The following is a 13,463-nucleotide window of genomic DNA, read 5'->3' as shown; positions in this document are numbered from 1 at the left end:
TTGGCAGCGCCCCCAGATGATGCTGTATTTCCACCGAGCTGAACCCAATGTCAATAACTGAGGCTCACACACGTGCACGTACAGATAGGATGTGTTTATAATTGCACAATCAGCCTGATCAATATGCCCACGTGCTCAACCCTATTGTTTACATTGGGGCCCGCTCACGGAAGATCCACCGCCCTCCCCCGGATTTATGTCTGCCCTCCGGGTCTGCCTCAGGGATTGAATACATTATGTATTAGAATAATGAATAATCACCGTCGTAAACAACTACCTCTTTGCAACATCAACAAAGCAATTTATTTTCAAAATGGCAACTGGAGGACCTGTTTGGGTGGATGTGACTCGTGTGACCGGTCAACATTCAGGGATTCTATAAAGCCTCTTTCTAAGTGGGCACATTGTGCAACTACTCTGTTAAGAAAAGCTCATTCACGGGAACGCATTGCTTTGATCGCCCGCGTATACACTCGGGCCGGCTCGTGTAAACTCGCGGCCCGATGAGAGAGTTCCTGGAATTGATGGCTGGTTTAAAAGGTACTTGTAAGAAAGAGGCACTCAAGCTGTTGCAGTCTAACTTTAGTGTGATCCCTTAACAAGAATTTCATTCTCCAGAATTTGTCGATGGCAAAGGGTCTCCCTCAGATGTCTGTCCATCTATCTGTGTTTGAAAAAGAGAGCAATGTGCGGGTGCCTTTTTTTCCTCATGATGCTGTTGTAAACCCACATTTGGGCACATTTCAGAATTCAGCCCATATTTTTTTCTTTTCCTTCGGCCTTGAAAAGCATTCAATACCTATTTTCAGCTAATAAAGTCGACTAGAGAGACAGATAACTGGAAGGAGGACAATACAAGTTTTTTGACCTGTGACTGAAAGGGTGACACGCCCAACGGTGGTCGGGATGCGTGGGCCGACTGATGCGAGCGCTGAGTGGATTCCTGGCCGGATGAACGAGTCAGTAAATGTCACGCATATGAAGATGAACTTAACGTAATGGATGTGAACGCATGAACTGCCGGGGGGGGGGGGGAAGATGGATGATCTGCGCGGTGGAAACGAATGAGCGGCGCCTACCTGCTGTTCGGCCTCCTCCTCGTCGCTGCTGATCTTCAGGTCATCCTCCAACATCCTGCGAGGAGACAAAAGGGATCATGTGTTATCGCGGCCCTGAACCCCCGACCCCCCACCCCCAAACCCACCCAACCGTCTGCTTGTGTTGGGGTCGGATACGGGGGAGTCGTGATTGGCAATTCCCTTTGAAGTTCATTTTTGGCAAACGGCTTAATTGCACGGCGAAGGCAGCGCTGCTTCGTGTTGGGGAATGAGGAAGCGGACGGTGTGCAAAAAAAAAGAAGAAGAAAAAAAACAGATGTTTTTTGGGAGACGAAAGCCAGATTGTTTTCTCACCTGGAAAACTTTACGTCTGACAACTGCTGACCTATGGCCAAGAAATTCCTTGGAAACAGAGATCCATCCCTCAGTCGGGGATCGTACACGTTATTTTTTTTTTTGGGGGGGGGGGGCTTCTGATACGATGAATGCTCATTGCTCCGTTTTATTAGTTGTGTTTGTTTTATTCTCCCCCGCATCAGAGATGAATTTTTCACAATATAGATGGACGCGGGCTATGAAATAGATATACAAGACACAGTCGATAACATGACCCCCCCCCCCCGAGCATCACCTGCTCCTTACCACACAAATTATTCAGTATTTATGTGCTGTGCGTTGGCAAGCTCCCATGTTTTATTGCTTTATATAAACCTTCCACACAAACTACTGTTATTTTTAAGCTGGCACTGCTATTGTTATGACAGGAGAATCCCCTAAAGGGATTTTTTTACTGCCTCACGAACCACTCTTGTCAGTGCTTGCGCCGCTGGAAAAAAAAAAGAGAAAAAAAAAGAAGAAAACACTCCCCAGTGTTGTGGTGTTTTCAGAGGGGACCGTACGAGTCGTGAATAACTGAGGCACAATAAGAAAAAGCTTTGCAGATAAGGGGCACGGTGCAGCACGCGGGCGATGATAGATATGTTTGAATGAATGAATAATGGATTTGTGTTTTATTTCATAAGAAGGGACAGATGGAGAGAGGGAGATAGTGAGCGAGATGGAGATGATAATGACGGTGAGGCGAAGGGGAGCGAGCGGCAGAGGGAGACTGGGTATGGAGAGAGAGGAGATGGGAGAGGAAGCGTGGGGGGGGGGGGGGGGGAACACGCACGAGAGAGAGTGGAAGCATCTATAAGGACGGACGCAGTCGGGTATAAATGAGTTATGGACTAAAGCATCCGTGACATGCAGAGCTCGGAAAAAGCACAGCATCACATTTCTACAAGGCTGTTAATTGCCTTTATAAAATGGAGTCTTTATTTCTTAAAGTAAAGCGCTAGCAGAGCCCCATTATTTATTGAAGTTTGTCTTAGAGGATGTTAAAAGGACGGTTCAGACTTTCTGAAGTGGGGTTATATGAGGTACTTCTCCATAGTGGAATTTAATTGAGTTTGGAGATACAGACGGGGGAACCAGCGCAGGACTAAAACAATGTCCTGCTGTGGACGGGTGCAGAAGCAAAACTTCTATGGCCCACCTAAAAGAAAAATCCATATCAGTTTAAGCGAACGGCCATATTTGCCATCAGACAGCCCGATCCGACGGGGAACGGAAGCGCCAACCGTCGTGTGTGCTCTCGCCGAAGCCACCAGAATACTTTGACAAATTATATAGTCAATATTATCTGCGCCGAGAGGATCATGGGACCGCTCGTGAGCGAGTGTGCACCTACATGTCTGTCCACGGCTTATCTCGCACTCTGCTGCAGCAGACTGCATAATATTTTGGGTGGCCAGTCATGGCCGCACGCTCGAGGACCTCTCGTGATTCCGTTGACCCACACTTTCTCAAAACACCTTTTATCTCCAGTTCTATACTGCCACTGACCGCCTGCCGACTCCTCACTTACTAACCGGAGTGCATCACCGGCCCCCAGTCGATGCAGCAAAAGACACAGCGGAGGAAAAACTGCTATTTGACACAGTTATTCCGTCCCAGCCAATTGTGGGGGATCAAACACTACAGCAGCCTTCGTTGCAGACACACCTGGCGGAGATCAACGCTCTATTTAGTGCACATTTGTAATTTGACTTGAAACTACTACCTGGTGGCTTGGAAGCGAGCATGGACGGATATAATGGCTTCAATTCCCCGTCGGAAAAAGGGCTGGCTCTTCTCATTCACACTGTGCCTCATTATTGGAGGAAAAGGCACCCATCTGAATTGTAAAAAGAGCGATCCCACATTTACTCCAGAGTGAGAAAACGGTCCACGAGAAGTGCCAGCGGAGTTTTTTTATTTCGTTCCCGATTTAAATTGCATTATTGCATCGCATTCTCTTGTCCGAACATGACCTACGAGAAGTGGATTAACAGTCAAACTTGTGCCATTAAAGTGCAACGCCATGGCAGTAACGGGGTGTACTGCACTTCTTCCGCTCTGCCACATACATGCGCAGAGGAAACTCCTGTACTCTCTGCTCTGAAGAAGCAACATGAAAATGCCTCTGCTCCTAATGTGGCATTAAGGTACCAAGCCTATTTTGCGGGGATTACTGTAGGATGAGTGGGCTGTAATGGTTGGACATTGTAGACTTTCAGCGAAGAATATAGCAATTAGCCTCAACAGCCCAATTACTGTTGAATAAGAAGAGCTCGGCCTATTCATTATCCCCAACATGTTACGCTGTTGAGCTTCACCGTAAAAAGCAGCGGATGGCTTAATGGCCGCAGTAAAGGCATTGTTTTTAACCAATAACAATTATTTCACCCTAATAAACAAAGCAGCATTTATGCTCGAAGACAAGATAGGGGAAAATTCACACCTCGGGGCGAACAATAGTAATCAAAGGAAACAGGCTTATCGGATTTGGAAGCAAAGTAGTGTAATAAGCCACAGAAAGTGCTCCAGCTCCAGCAGACATCATCCTAATGGAGATATAATTAAGTATGTAAATACATACCCAAAGAGGAGGAAATGAGAGTTTACATGCTGACCTACTGCTGCATGACGCTAACTACAGGCTGCACTGACTTGGTCTCATAACTTGCAGCGTTGTTGCATCATATTTCGGCCATCAAGTCTTTTTAATTTCCAAAAGTTCCTTTTTGACGTCGCGCTTGCCACATTTTCTCTCTCGCTCTTTTTTTTTATTAGCTTTCATCAAATGCATAAATAATGCATCGCACAGAGCACTTGAAAACTCATTTGATATGACAGCGGAAAGAGCAAAGATCCTTTAACGCGGATGAAGAAATAAATGAAACAAGAAGAAGCAAAACAACTTGAAAGGGAAGTGAAAACGAAGAAGCGGATTCAGGTAGTAGCATTCTGGTCCTACAAATAGAAACATTTAAAAACGGTTTGGTTTTAAATGTCGTCCCTGTCAAGTGGACCATTGACTGTTTGCTAAGCCCTACCACTCTGAGCTAGGCTAATGTCGCTACACATTCCTGCCGGGTTTATGTGGACTTTATCGTGACAACTTGCTGTAACTTGTTATGTATTTAAACAACAGGTCCTTCATTTTACACAAATATTTCTAGACCGCTAACTATCAACACTATTGTGTTTGCTCAAATGACGCACTGACGCTGTAGCTAGCTAGCTAGTTAAGCTAACGCTAACAGCGCGGTTGCAAACGCTTTCTCCGGCTAGCTTTTTGATGCTTCCAGCAGACTTGACTCTTGTCATAATGGTCCTAAACATGCACTTGGTGGATTCAGTCTGAGTATTATTATTTATGAAGCATCTGGTGGCATGAAGATACACGAGCAGCCCGGTTCTTGGGGAAACATTTCCGATCAGACTAACTTTACTTTCTTAAAGTTCTAAAGTTTACATGAACCACGCGGGGATGTTTAACATAAGCATGCCTCATTTATTTGCTTCATATGTGTTGTTTTATTCTTCTTGTTGCATGTCTTGATAGTACTTTGACAATATTGTACAAGGGCGTCCTGAATGATGTTTCTACTCATATTAATATTCTCTCTTCTTGTATTGTTTCCTGCATGCTTTGTAAAGGCTAAATAATGCATCACTTTTGTAATTTCTAACTTATATTCAGTTTTCTTTTAGGGGTGACTTTGTAACATCTGTCCAGGGCCTACAGATGAAAAATAGCCTCTTGGCTAACTCTGGCGCATTTACAGGAATGTTTTATTAATGCTGTCCCTGCCAAATAAACCAATAAAGTAAAATAGATACTACATATTTTTGTAAAGAGTGTGTTTTACTTACAATAATATGCTCATTAATAAGACTCACCCCTGTGTTTGGCTAACGTTACATCTCACAGGAAGAATGTCATATAGATTCAACTGCTCCTGGAGAAGAAGGAAAACCCAATGTCCAGCAGATCAGAATGGGCTTCACGTCCGCAAACTACACAACTATTCCATCGACATAGCTTGAAGACACGAGTAGGCCATTTTTCAGTGTCTCTAACCAAAGGCCAAAATACAACTGGTAACAGGCGGGACATGTTTGCTTCCACAAAGACGAGCTCTCGAGTAAATGAGAGCTTCTCTTGGGATTTTGAGGCATCTCGTTAATTCAGAGAAACAGAGCAGAAGTTTCTTGTCTACATTTCTTGTTATTCTGAGATAACAATCCTGTTAATTTAGGAAAAATGGGACAACTATATATATATTTTTTCTTTCCCTCAAGTGAATACATTGCGCAGATAAATACACCATTCCTCACACTCTTCCATTTGTGTTCCTCATTTTGGAAAGGCTAAAAGGCCGTGCCTGCGTAGATACAGTCACAAAGCTATAATTGGAAATCACTATTCGGGAGGGGGTGGGGGGGGGGGGTTTAGCAAACTGTCCATTCTCAAAAACACAATCGTTGAGCTTCTGCAGACAGGCGCAGGGCAAATCGGGGTCGAGAGGCGGATTCACAAGCCGACTCCAATCTGACCCTGTCATGAATCCTGCTGCCCGGCTCCTGTGAGTGAAGTAAAGGGTTCTGCAGAACAGAGATGTTGCAACATGCTCCTGGCCCGCGTTCAGTTCATGGAGCTGCGCGTCCCGCTCTGATCCACACAATCTTGCTCTCTCTTTTTTTCTTCTTTTTTTCTCTCTCTGTCAAGCTTAATTTTACCTCGGGGGTAAACGCAGCAGCGGCGGGTCAGAACTCCTCTGTTTATGTATATGTGTGTGTGTGTGTGTGTGTGGGACAGGGAGATACTCACGACTTCTGTGGTGCAGTCTGTGGTTTCGCAGCAGGCTTGTTAGCTGATAAGGTACATCGCTCTGCAACGGAAGACATTCAACTATCACTGGTTTGCATGGGTCCTGGTTCGTGTGCGTGTTGATTAGTTTTTGACTTCAGTTTGTTACTATTGTCACACCGGATAAAAAAAACAACAACACTCAACTGCGGTGTTATTCAATTACACTGTGTGTGTGTGTGTGTGTGGTTTCTTTTGCTTTGCTTTGGTAACAGGATCTTGGGTAAAAATAAAATCTAAGCTGAAATGCACTGCCTGACAAAAACACGAGGCGATGATTTATTTTTTCCAAACTTTTGGAAAGCAGAAGCCCATTTGCTGTATTTTTAACATTCTAGTCAGTTGTGTTTTCTTCTGCTCATATCAGAGAGGGGAGAAGAAGAAAAAAGCCCGCCAGTGGGGAAATATTTCAGCGTTCTATACATCACAAAGATCTCAAAACACTACACGATGGGGGTTAACACAAGAAACGCCGTTCACAAGAGCTTTTGATGATCCGATGCCTGGGAGTCAGACTGAAATGCACCAAATGCAGTATTGGGTGATGTGATGATATACATCATGAGACAAAAGAGATTCTGTCAACTGATCTAGATTCTGCCGCGCATTTGGAAACGTATGTCTGGGTAGCTAACCTTTCAATAGCTCTTGTTGTATTCGAGAACTGTGGGCGATGTTGGAGATCAATGGACAGATTTAAGGCACGTTCATAGCTGCATTAATGTGATGGAATGTATCAATCCGTCAGGTATTTAAAGCTACTATGAGGAACTTTCATTTGGTCTTGATTTTGGCGGTTTCCTGTGGACAGAAGCGGTAGTGTTTTCCAAACACCAGATTCCTTTTATAAAACCTCTTGTTTTACTGCAGCAGGTCTGACCTTCTGCCCCGCTTCTCCCTTCCCTCCCTTCAACAAGAGTAAAGAGCCCTTCCCCTCCCACCGGGATTCTGACCGCCGTGGCTCCGATGACGAGCGCTGGACGCGTACACAGGAATCTGCAATCTATTCGCCGGTGGTCTTGTGTCGAGACCCGTTTCATAACCAGTTGAAGGTTCCTCACGGTAACTTTAAAGAGTAACTCACCAAGTGTCCGTCACCAAGCCCATGATTTATTAATTTTTTCCCCCGAACAATCCTAAAAAGAGGTTCATTAACTACTTTTTTTTTGCTTGTTTTCTAGGCTTGGGGCGTTTTTTAACAAAGAGTCTACTCAAGCGGCGGTGTGTAATGTGTAGCACGTGTCCGTTTAGCAGCCAGCGGGCGGACTAATGGGAAGACGCTCCTAATCTGTTTACACATTATCTGCATCTCGATATATTATCTGAACAACGTAACGGCCGTTGCCTTAATAGGTGTTCCCATTATCTCAATGAGTGACCGGGTATCAAAGTGTCAATGGACTGGGCCGGGCTTGGCGCCCCCTGGTGGAGGGAAGCCGCGCCACGAACAGGCCCCCTCTCACTTTTAACGTCACCTTCTGACACCAATGCACTCGCATCACTGTGATGAGTGTGTTAATAGCTGCGTCACCCTTTGAAATATCGTGAAAACCATCAACCGCCGTGAAGCGAATAATCATCTCGGCGAGCTACAAATATGTAATTGTCCCTGAATGGTGGCACAATCGCAGCCCGGTGTAGTTCAGGCCCCGCCCCGCGTATTACACGCCGGCTGATAAAAGTCGGAGTTCGTACGTTCGGAGCGCACTCGCTGCGTTTAACAAAACACGGACTCCGCAATCAATCAAACCAATTGAGCCGGAGTGTGTGTGGAGCCATGTTTGTCCGATTACTGGTTAGGATGAACACACAGAGATGAAAGCAAAAAGGGGTTTTCTTGCAGACCGAATGAATTCATTCCAACATCAGGCTGCTGTTTCTTCTGGGTGGTGCTGCCTTTACGGCCCCGCCGCTGCTAATTACCATAGTGATGTGAGTGTGTGTGTGTGTGTGTGTGTGGATGCTGGGAAAACTTACTCTGGGTGTTGTAGCCTGAGGTCACATGCTGTGACTCCTAGAGAGAGAGAGAAGGAGAGGGGAGGAGAGAGGAGCCAGAGGGCGATGAGTTGAATGAATAAACCAACAGATGTCATTATTGATTTCACAGCAGTACAACGGCGCCATTACACGGGAATTCGGATCCTCTCGTCTCTCCCCCCCTCGCCGGCGCTCCACCTCGCTCTCAAACAAACCTCGGTGGCAGGATTAGCGCGGTGCCCGGGGTGTGGTTTTTTTTTAACGTCGCCATTCCGCTTGACGGCGCCACCGTTTGCGGCGTTTTGCGTATAACAAAAATGATTCATGGGCGCATTCGGCGGCGGGGGAACACCTGCTGTGTCAGTCAGAGCACCGTCGCCGTTTCCGAGATAAATGTTGACGATGACATTCATGTCGTTTTTTTAATGTGACAAATACTCCCACTATTTACGTTGCGAGGCCTCGGGAAGCATTTTTTCCGGTGCGGGACGGGATAAACTCCCTCCCTCCAAAACGTCCATCTTCTGAAGTGGCAATTCGCTGCTTTTATTCCGCCTCGGCCTTTGTTGATTACCGTTGCCGTGTTTAGGCACTTCGCGCTTCAAACATTCCACGTCAAACTCACTTTTCTTCGAGTGTTGAGAACACACTTATCTTTCTGTTTTTCACCATCGGTTGCATGCTACATGTTTGGATTGGAAGCTGAGACTGACGTTACTGCTGATGAAAACCCAACATTAGCAAATTATTTTAAATAACTAAATAAGAGGGGGACTTTTACACAGCTGAGATCTGATCTGGCGCTTCCAAACGTCAAGTGTAACCTTTGACCTTTGTCGCCGAGCTTCAACAAACAAAGACTTTGCTGAGACACTTTCTGGGGTGGCCGTGCCTGGGTTGTTATGTTGGAATTAATGCTTTATTAATGTCTGGTAAGAAGGCAGTATGTCATCTGTAAATTGTATGCATACGCACTTGTTAAAATGTGAATAAATTGTGAATATGTACAGTTAATTAATTAATGGACTTTGGGGCAGTCGACAGCCCCTGCTCATCCTAAAAGACTAATCAAGTGTTGGAGGAGGACAAACCTGGCAAACCAAAGTGTGCCCTTATTAATGGCTTAAAACCGACTATAAATCATTGGATTCATCAACTATTAATCAGGGCTTTTGAATCATTTATGAAGTGCCTCGTTTTAAAGTGACAGCCAGGCATCTGATAAGCACATATGAACAGCAGACTCCAGCGGCGTTGCAAATTCATTGGCCGTCACTCGCGCCGCCGCACAGGATGAGGCAACCGTAAACGGATTCCATCGCGGTGGCCGCCGCACATTTATGAATCGGATCTAATTAGCAGAAGCAGACGACGGCAGATCAAGCCAACGCTCAAGGAAGCGTACTTGAATTCCAAAATCTATTAAAACCTGAACATGGGCAGATTTTTGACAGCGATTGAGAGGTGGGAGAACTCGCACTGACCTTGTTTGGGATGGGGAACTTGGTCTGATCGGCCTTCCCGGGCGTGTGTATGGCTGTGAGGGGAGGCGGCCAGGAATGGGTCATCTCCTACGACACACACACACACACACACATTTATACCACATTATTTACTACACGCTACTTATGATAATGGAGCATTTTCTGGCACTAGCCTAAACTAAATGTGGAAGGCAGCCGGCGAATAAAAACGATGACTGAAGCTGAGCAAATTGTGTGCAGAGTTGTCAAATTAACCCGCCCAACCAAAAATAAAATAAACGCTGACTCCAGTTGGTTGCATCACAGCTAAGAGCCACAGCAGCAGGATCACGTTTCAATTATTCTAATCGCTCGTCTTCTCAGTTCAATTCCAAGTCTCAATGTGTTGAAGCTTCAATTAGTTAACAAGATAAGCACTAGTGCATGTGTGTGTGTGCATGTGTGCATTTGTGTTTCTCTTTCTCACAAACAGTGGGAAGATGCACTGGGGAGATCTGCTGTCAGAGTAAAGCCTGCTAATGTTTTCTTTTTTTTTTTGGTGCTTTCTTCCTGTCTTTTATCAGGACAACAGAGGCCCACCTGTTGATGCATTTTGGCTTCACACATACGCATACACGACTGCTCACTGGGTCAGAGGGCTCCAAAGGTCAATGACATCACAATTTCCCTGATGTGCGTCCCCCCCCGTCCCCCGTCCCCCCCTCCCCCCTCAGGAGCGGATGACTCATGTTCCTCAGATGACTCAGATGTTTTTTGTGCGAGTGCAAGTGTGCCGTGAAGCGCAACGGTGTTGACGATTCCCAGAGTATGAGTCTGCGTGCATGTGTGCGCGTTTGTGTCTTTCTTCTTCGAGATCGCGACGCACTCAGTCCTGACGACACACGCTGCGTTGCCAGGCAACTCTCCTCTGACATCGTCGCGTGCCTCCTGGAAGAGTTCCTCTTGATGGCACTCCTGATGGTGTGTGTGTGCGTCTGAATGTGCTACGATCGCCATTGTGTGTGATTAACTCAGTCTGTCACCCCATCTCACGCACACACACACACACACACACACACACACACAGAGACACCAACCCAGACCAGCGTGTCACGGTGGTTCCCCAGTTATTGTCTGCTAAGTCGTGTTATCCATTATCTATCTATTCCACCTGAAAGCAAAATGGACGTTCACCTCCGACGTCCGCTGGGCGTGCGAGCCAATGTTATCTCTCACGTTTCCCCTCTCTCTCTCTCTCTCTCTCTCTCTCTCTCTCTCTCTCTGACGTCTCCACTCGTCGGCTGTTTTTGCCCAAGCAGCCCTTGTGTCTGAACGTATATAAATGGCAACTGACTCAGAAGTCATGTTCAATGATGCTTCTCATTCGTTACCGACTTTGCCTTTGCGGACGCGAAGCAAAACAAAGGGTTGTGTTCTCTGAACCCCCGAAATCCGTCGGCGGGATCGAAAGAGCATGTTTTTACTTAAACAATCCCAGAAGCCATAAACTGTCATTTTTGAAACCCAAATGGATTATCGGCGGATTTTCATCTTTCCAAAGGTCTTCGAACACATTTGTGACAAACTCCTCCAAAATCAAAGCAGAACATTGTTGTATTTCATAAAAAATACTTTATTCTGCATGCCTCATTAAAAATGTCGCCCCAAATAAACCGTTTGCAGCTCCCAGATCCTGTAAAACAACATTAAATCTCCGACTAACTGGCCTGAGACCAGCAGTCCCGTAACAGAACTTTGACTGAATTGCAGCCTGCTGAACTCAGAGCAGAGAGGAGAAGTTTGAAGTAGAGGTTGTACATTGATTTGTTTTTTTGTCCGTCTTATACTGCACAAAAGACACAATTCAGTTTTCTCTCCTCGCCCCGATGGTGACGTTTTCCGAGGCCACAGAGACTCAAATGTGAACTAAAAGGGGGCAATGTAGAGCCACGAATGAGCTGAAAAAGTGTGCTTGTTAACCTCAAAAAATAAATAAAGGCAAAACAACCCAAGACGTATTCGGCTGAAGAGCAGACCGCTTCACTCTCGTGAAAGGCTTCCATAATGTTACTTGGATTTCCTCTATCGTATCATGAGGTGGTATAAGTGGTCCAAACCCCGCAGAAGGTCAAGGGTCCTTCCAAGGTTTGAAGTCAATTCAAGCAGCTTTCCTTCTGTACACGCACGGTGACCTTGAATAGTGAAAACCTCCAGAACAACAGTGTTTCTGTGATGACCGACTTGAAGCTTCGCAGGGAACAAAAAACTAAAATAAAAACGTGTCCGCGGGCCTCCGCTCCGATTCACCTCACATTCTGAACTCCCCGATCTTTCCACTTGACACGGCTAAAAAAAAACACAGAAAAACCCACACGCCGAATTCAATGGCGCACCGATATTATTGACAAAGGCTTTTCATGCGGCTCACAGAGCACTATCTGTCACACAGCATATTGATTCGTGAAAGAAAGGGAGAGATCGCTGAATGACAGAGAGACGAAGAAGATTGGGAAGACACACGCGAAGAGGAGGGAAGGGGAGTGAGGGACGGGATGTAAGGAGATAGAGACTAATACGGAGAGGAAAGAAAAGGAGATAACTTGACGTGAAGCAGTCAGAGAAGGTCTTTTAGAGGTTTGTGGGGGTGGGGGGTGGGGCATCTCTGTTTTGACATCACCCTGAAGGAACACACAAGCGTTCGTCTCGTGGAAGAAAATGTGTTGCTTTTGATGCCATGCAGATAGGAAAAGACAGAAGAAGAGAAAACAAGAAGAGAGAAAGGGAGATGAAAGGGGGGGGGGAGGAGGAGGAGAACATTGTGGAAAAAGAAAAGACTCCTGCATGAAGTCATCCTAAAAAACAAAAACTTGTGTAATCATTGACCTGAGCAAACAGATCTCCCTTCTCTTCTCTTTTCTTCTCTTCCCTGTCCTTTCTCTCCGAAAATCAGACTCTCTGGAGGGAGACAGAGGTCTCGGAGAGCAAACAGAAAACAGCTGATAATCAGTGCAATTACCCCATGTGTGCGTGTGTGTGTGTGTGTGTGTGTGTGTGAGTGCGTGTGTGTGCGTGTGCGTGCGTGTGTGTGTGTGTGAGCGCTCGAGTAACATACCCGCAAAATCTCTTCAACACAGCTGGAGTCATTTGGTAGGCTGACCTGGAGAAAACAAAGGAGAGAGAGACTGACGTCAACACTAGTCACGGCACCATCACATACGGAAAACAGCAGAAACAGGCGGTTGGAAGCAGATTCATGCGCACCACAGTCGTAAAGCTTTAGCTTATATATTAAAACAGTCTTCATTTCCCTTCCATTGTGCTCTGCACTTTTTTAGCAGTGAGTTACAGACAAAATGTACACAGCAAATACGTCATAGTTTGTCAAGACGCGTCGACTCAGAGAGCGGTAACTCAGCGTATATCTAGACCTTTTCTGACTAGTGACTTCGCTGTACGTGACTTCGCTGTACGTGACTTCGCTGTTCGTGACTTCGCTGTTCGTGACTTCGCTGTTCGCTGTACGTGACTTTGCTATATGTGACTTTGTTGTACGTGACTTTTCTGTACGTGACTTTGTTGTACGTGACTTTGCTGTACGTGACTTTGTTGTACGTGACTTTGCTGTACGTGACTTTGTTGTACGTGACTTTGTTGTACGTGACTTTGCTGTACGTGACTTTGTTGTACGTGACTTTTCTGTATGTGACTTTGTTGTACGTGACTTTG

The 13,463-nt window shown here is 45.8% G+C and overlaps 1 protein-coding gene across 1 annotated transcript in view; it reads right to left on the bottom strand.

Moving 5' to 3' along the window:
- Positions 1 to 13,463, bottom strand: part of aff2 (AF4/FMR2 family, member 2) — a 97,925-nt gene that overhangs the window by 47,204 nt on the left and 37,258 nt on the right. Inside the window, 5 exon segments of the mRNA XM_034544154.1 lie at positions 1,080 to 1,134; positions 6,259 to 6,319; positions 8,275 to 8,311; positions 9,759 to 9,845; positions 12,850 to 12,894. Of these exon segments, the coding sequence (XP_034400045.1) occupies positions 1,080 to 1,134; positions 6,259 to 6,319; positions 8,275 to 8,311; positions 9,759 to 9,845; positions 12,850 to 12,894 (285 nt within the window).

The sequence above is a fragment of the Cyclopterus lumpus genome, chromosome 10 (assembly GCF_009769545.1).
Source record: "Cyclopterus lumpus isolate fCycLum1 chromosome 10, fCycLum1.pri, whole genome shotgun sequence".
NCBI lineage: Eukaryota > Metazoa > Chordata > Actinopteri > Perciformes > Cyclopteridae > Cyclopterus > Cyclopterus lumpus.
This window is presented reverse-complemented; position numbering and strand designations above follow the sequence as displayed.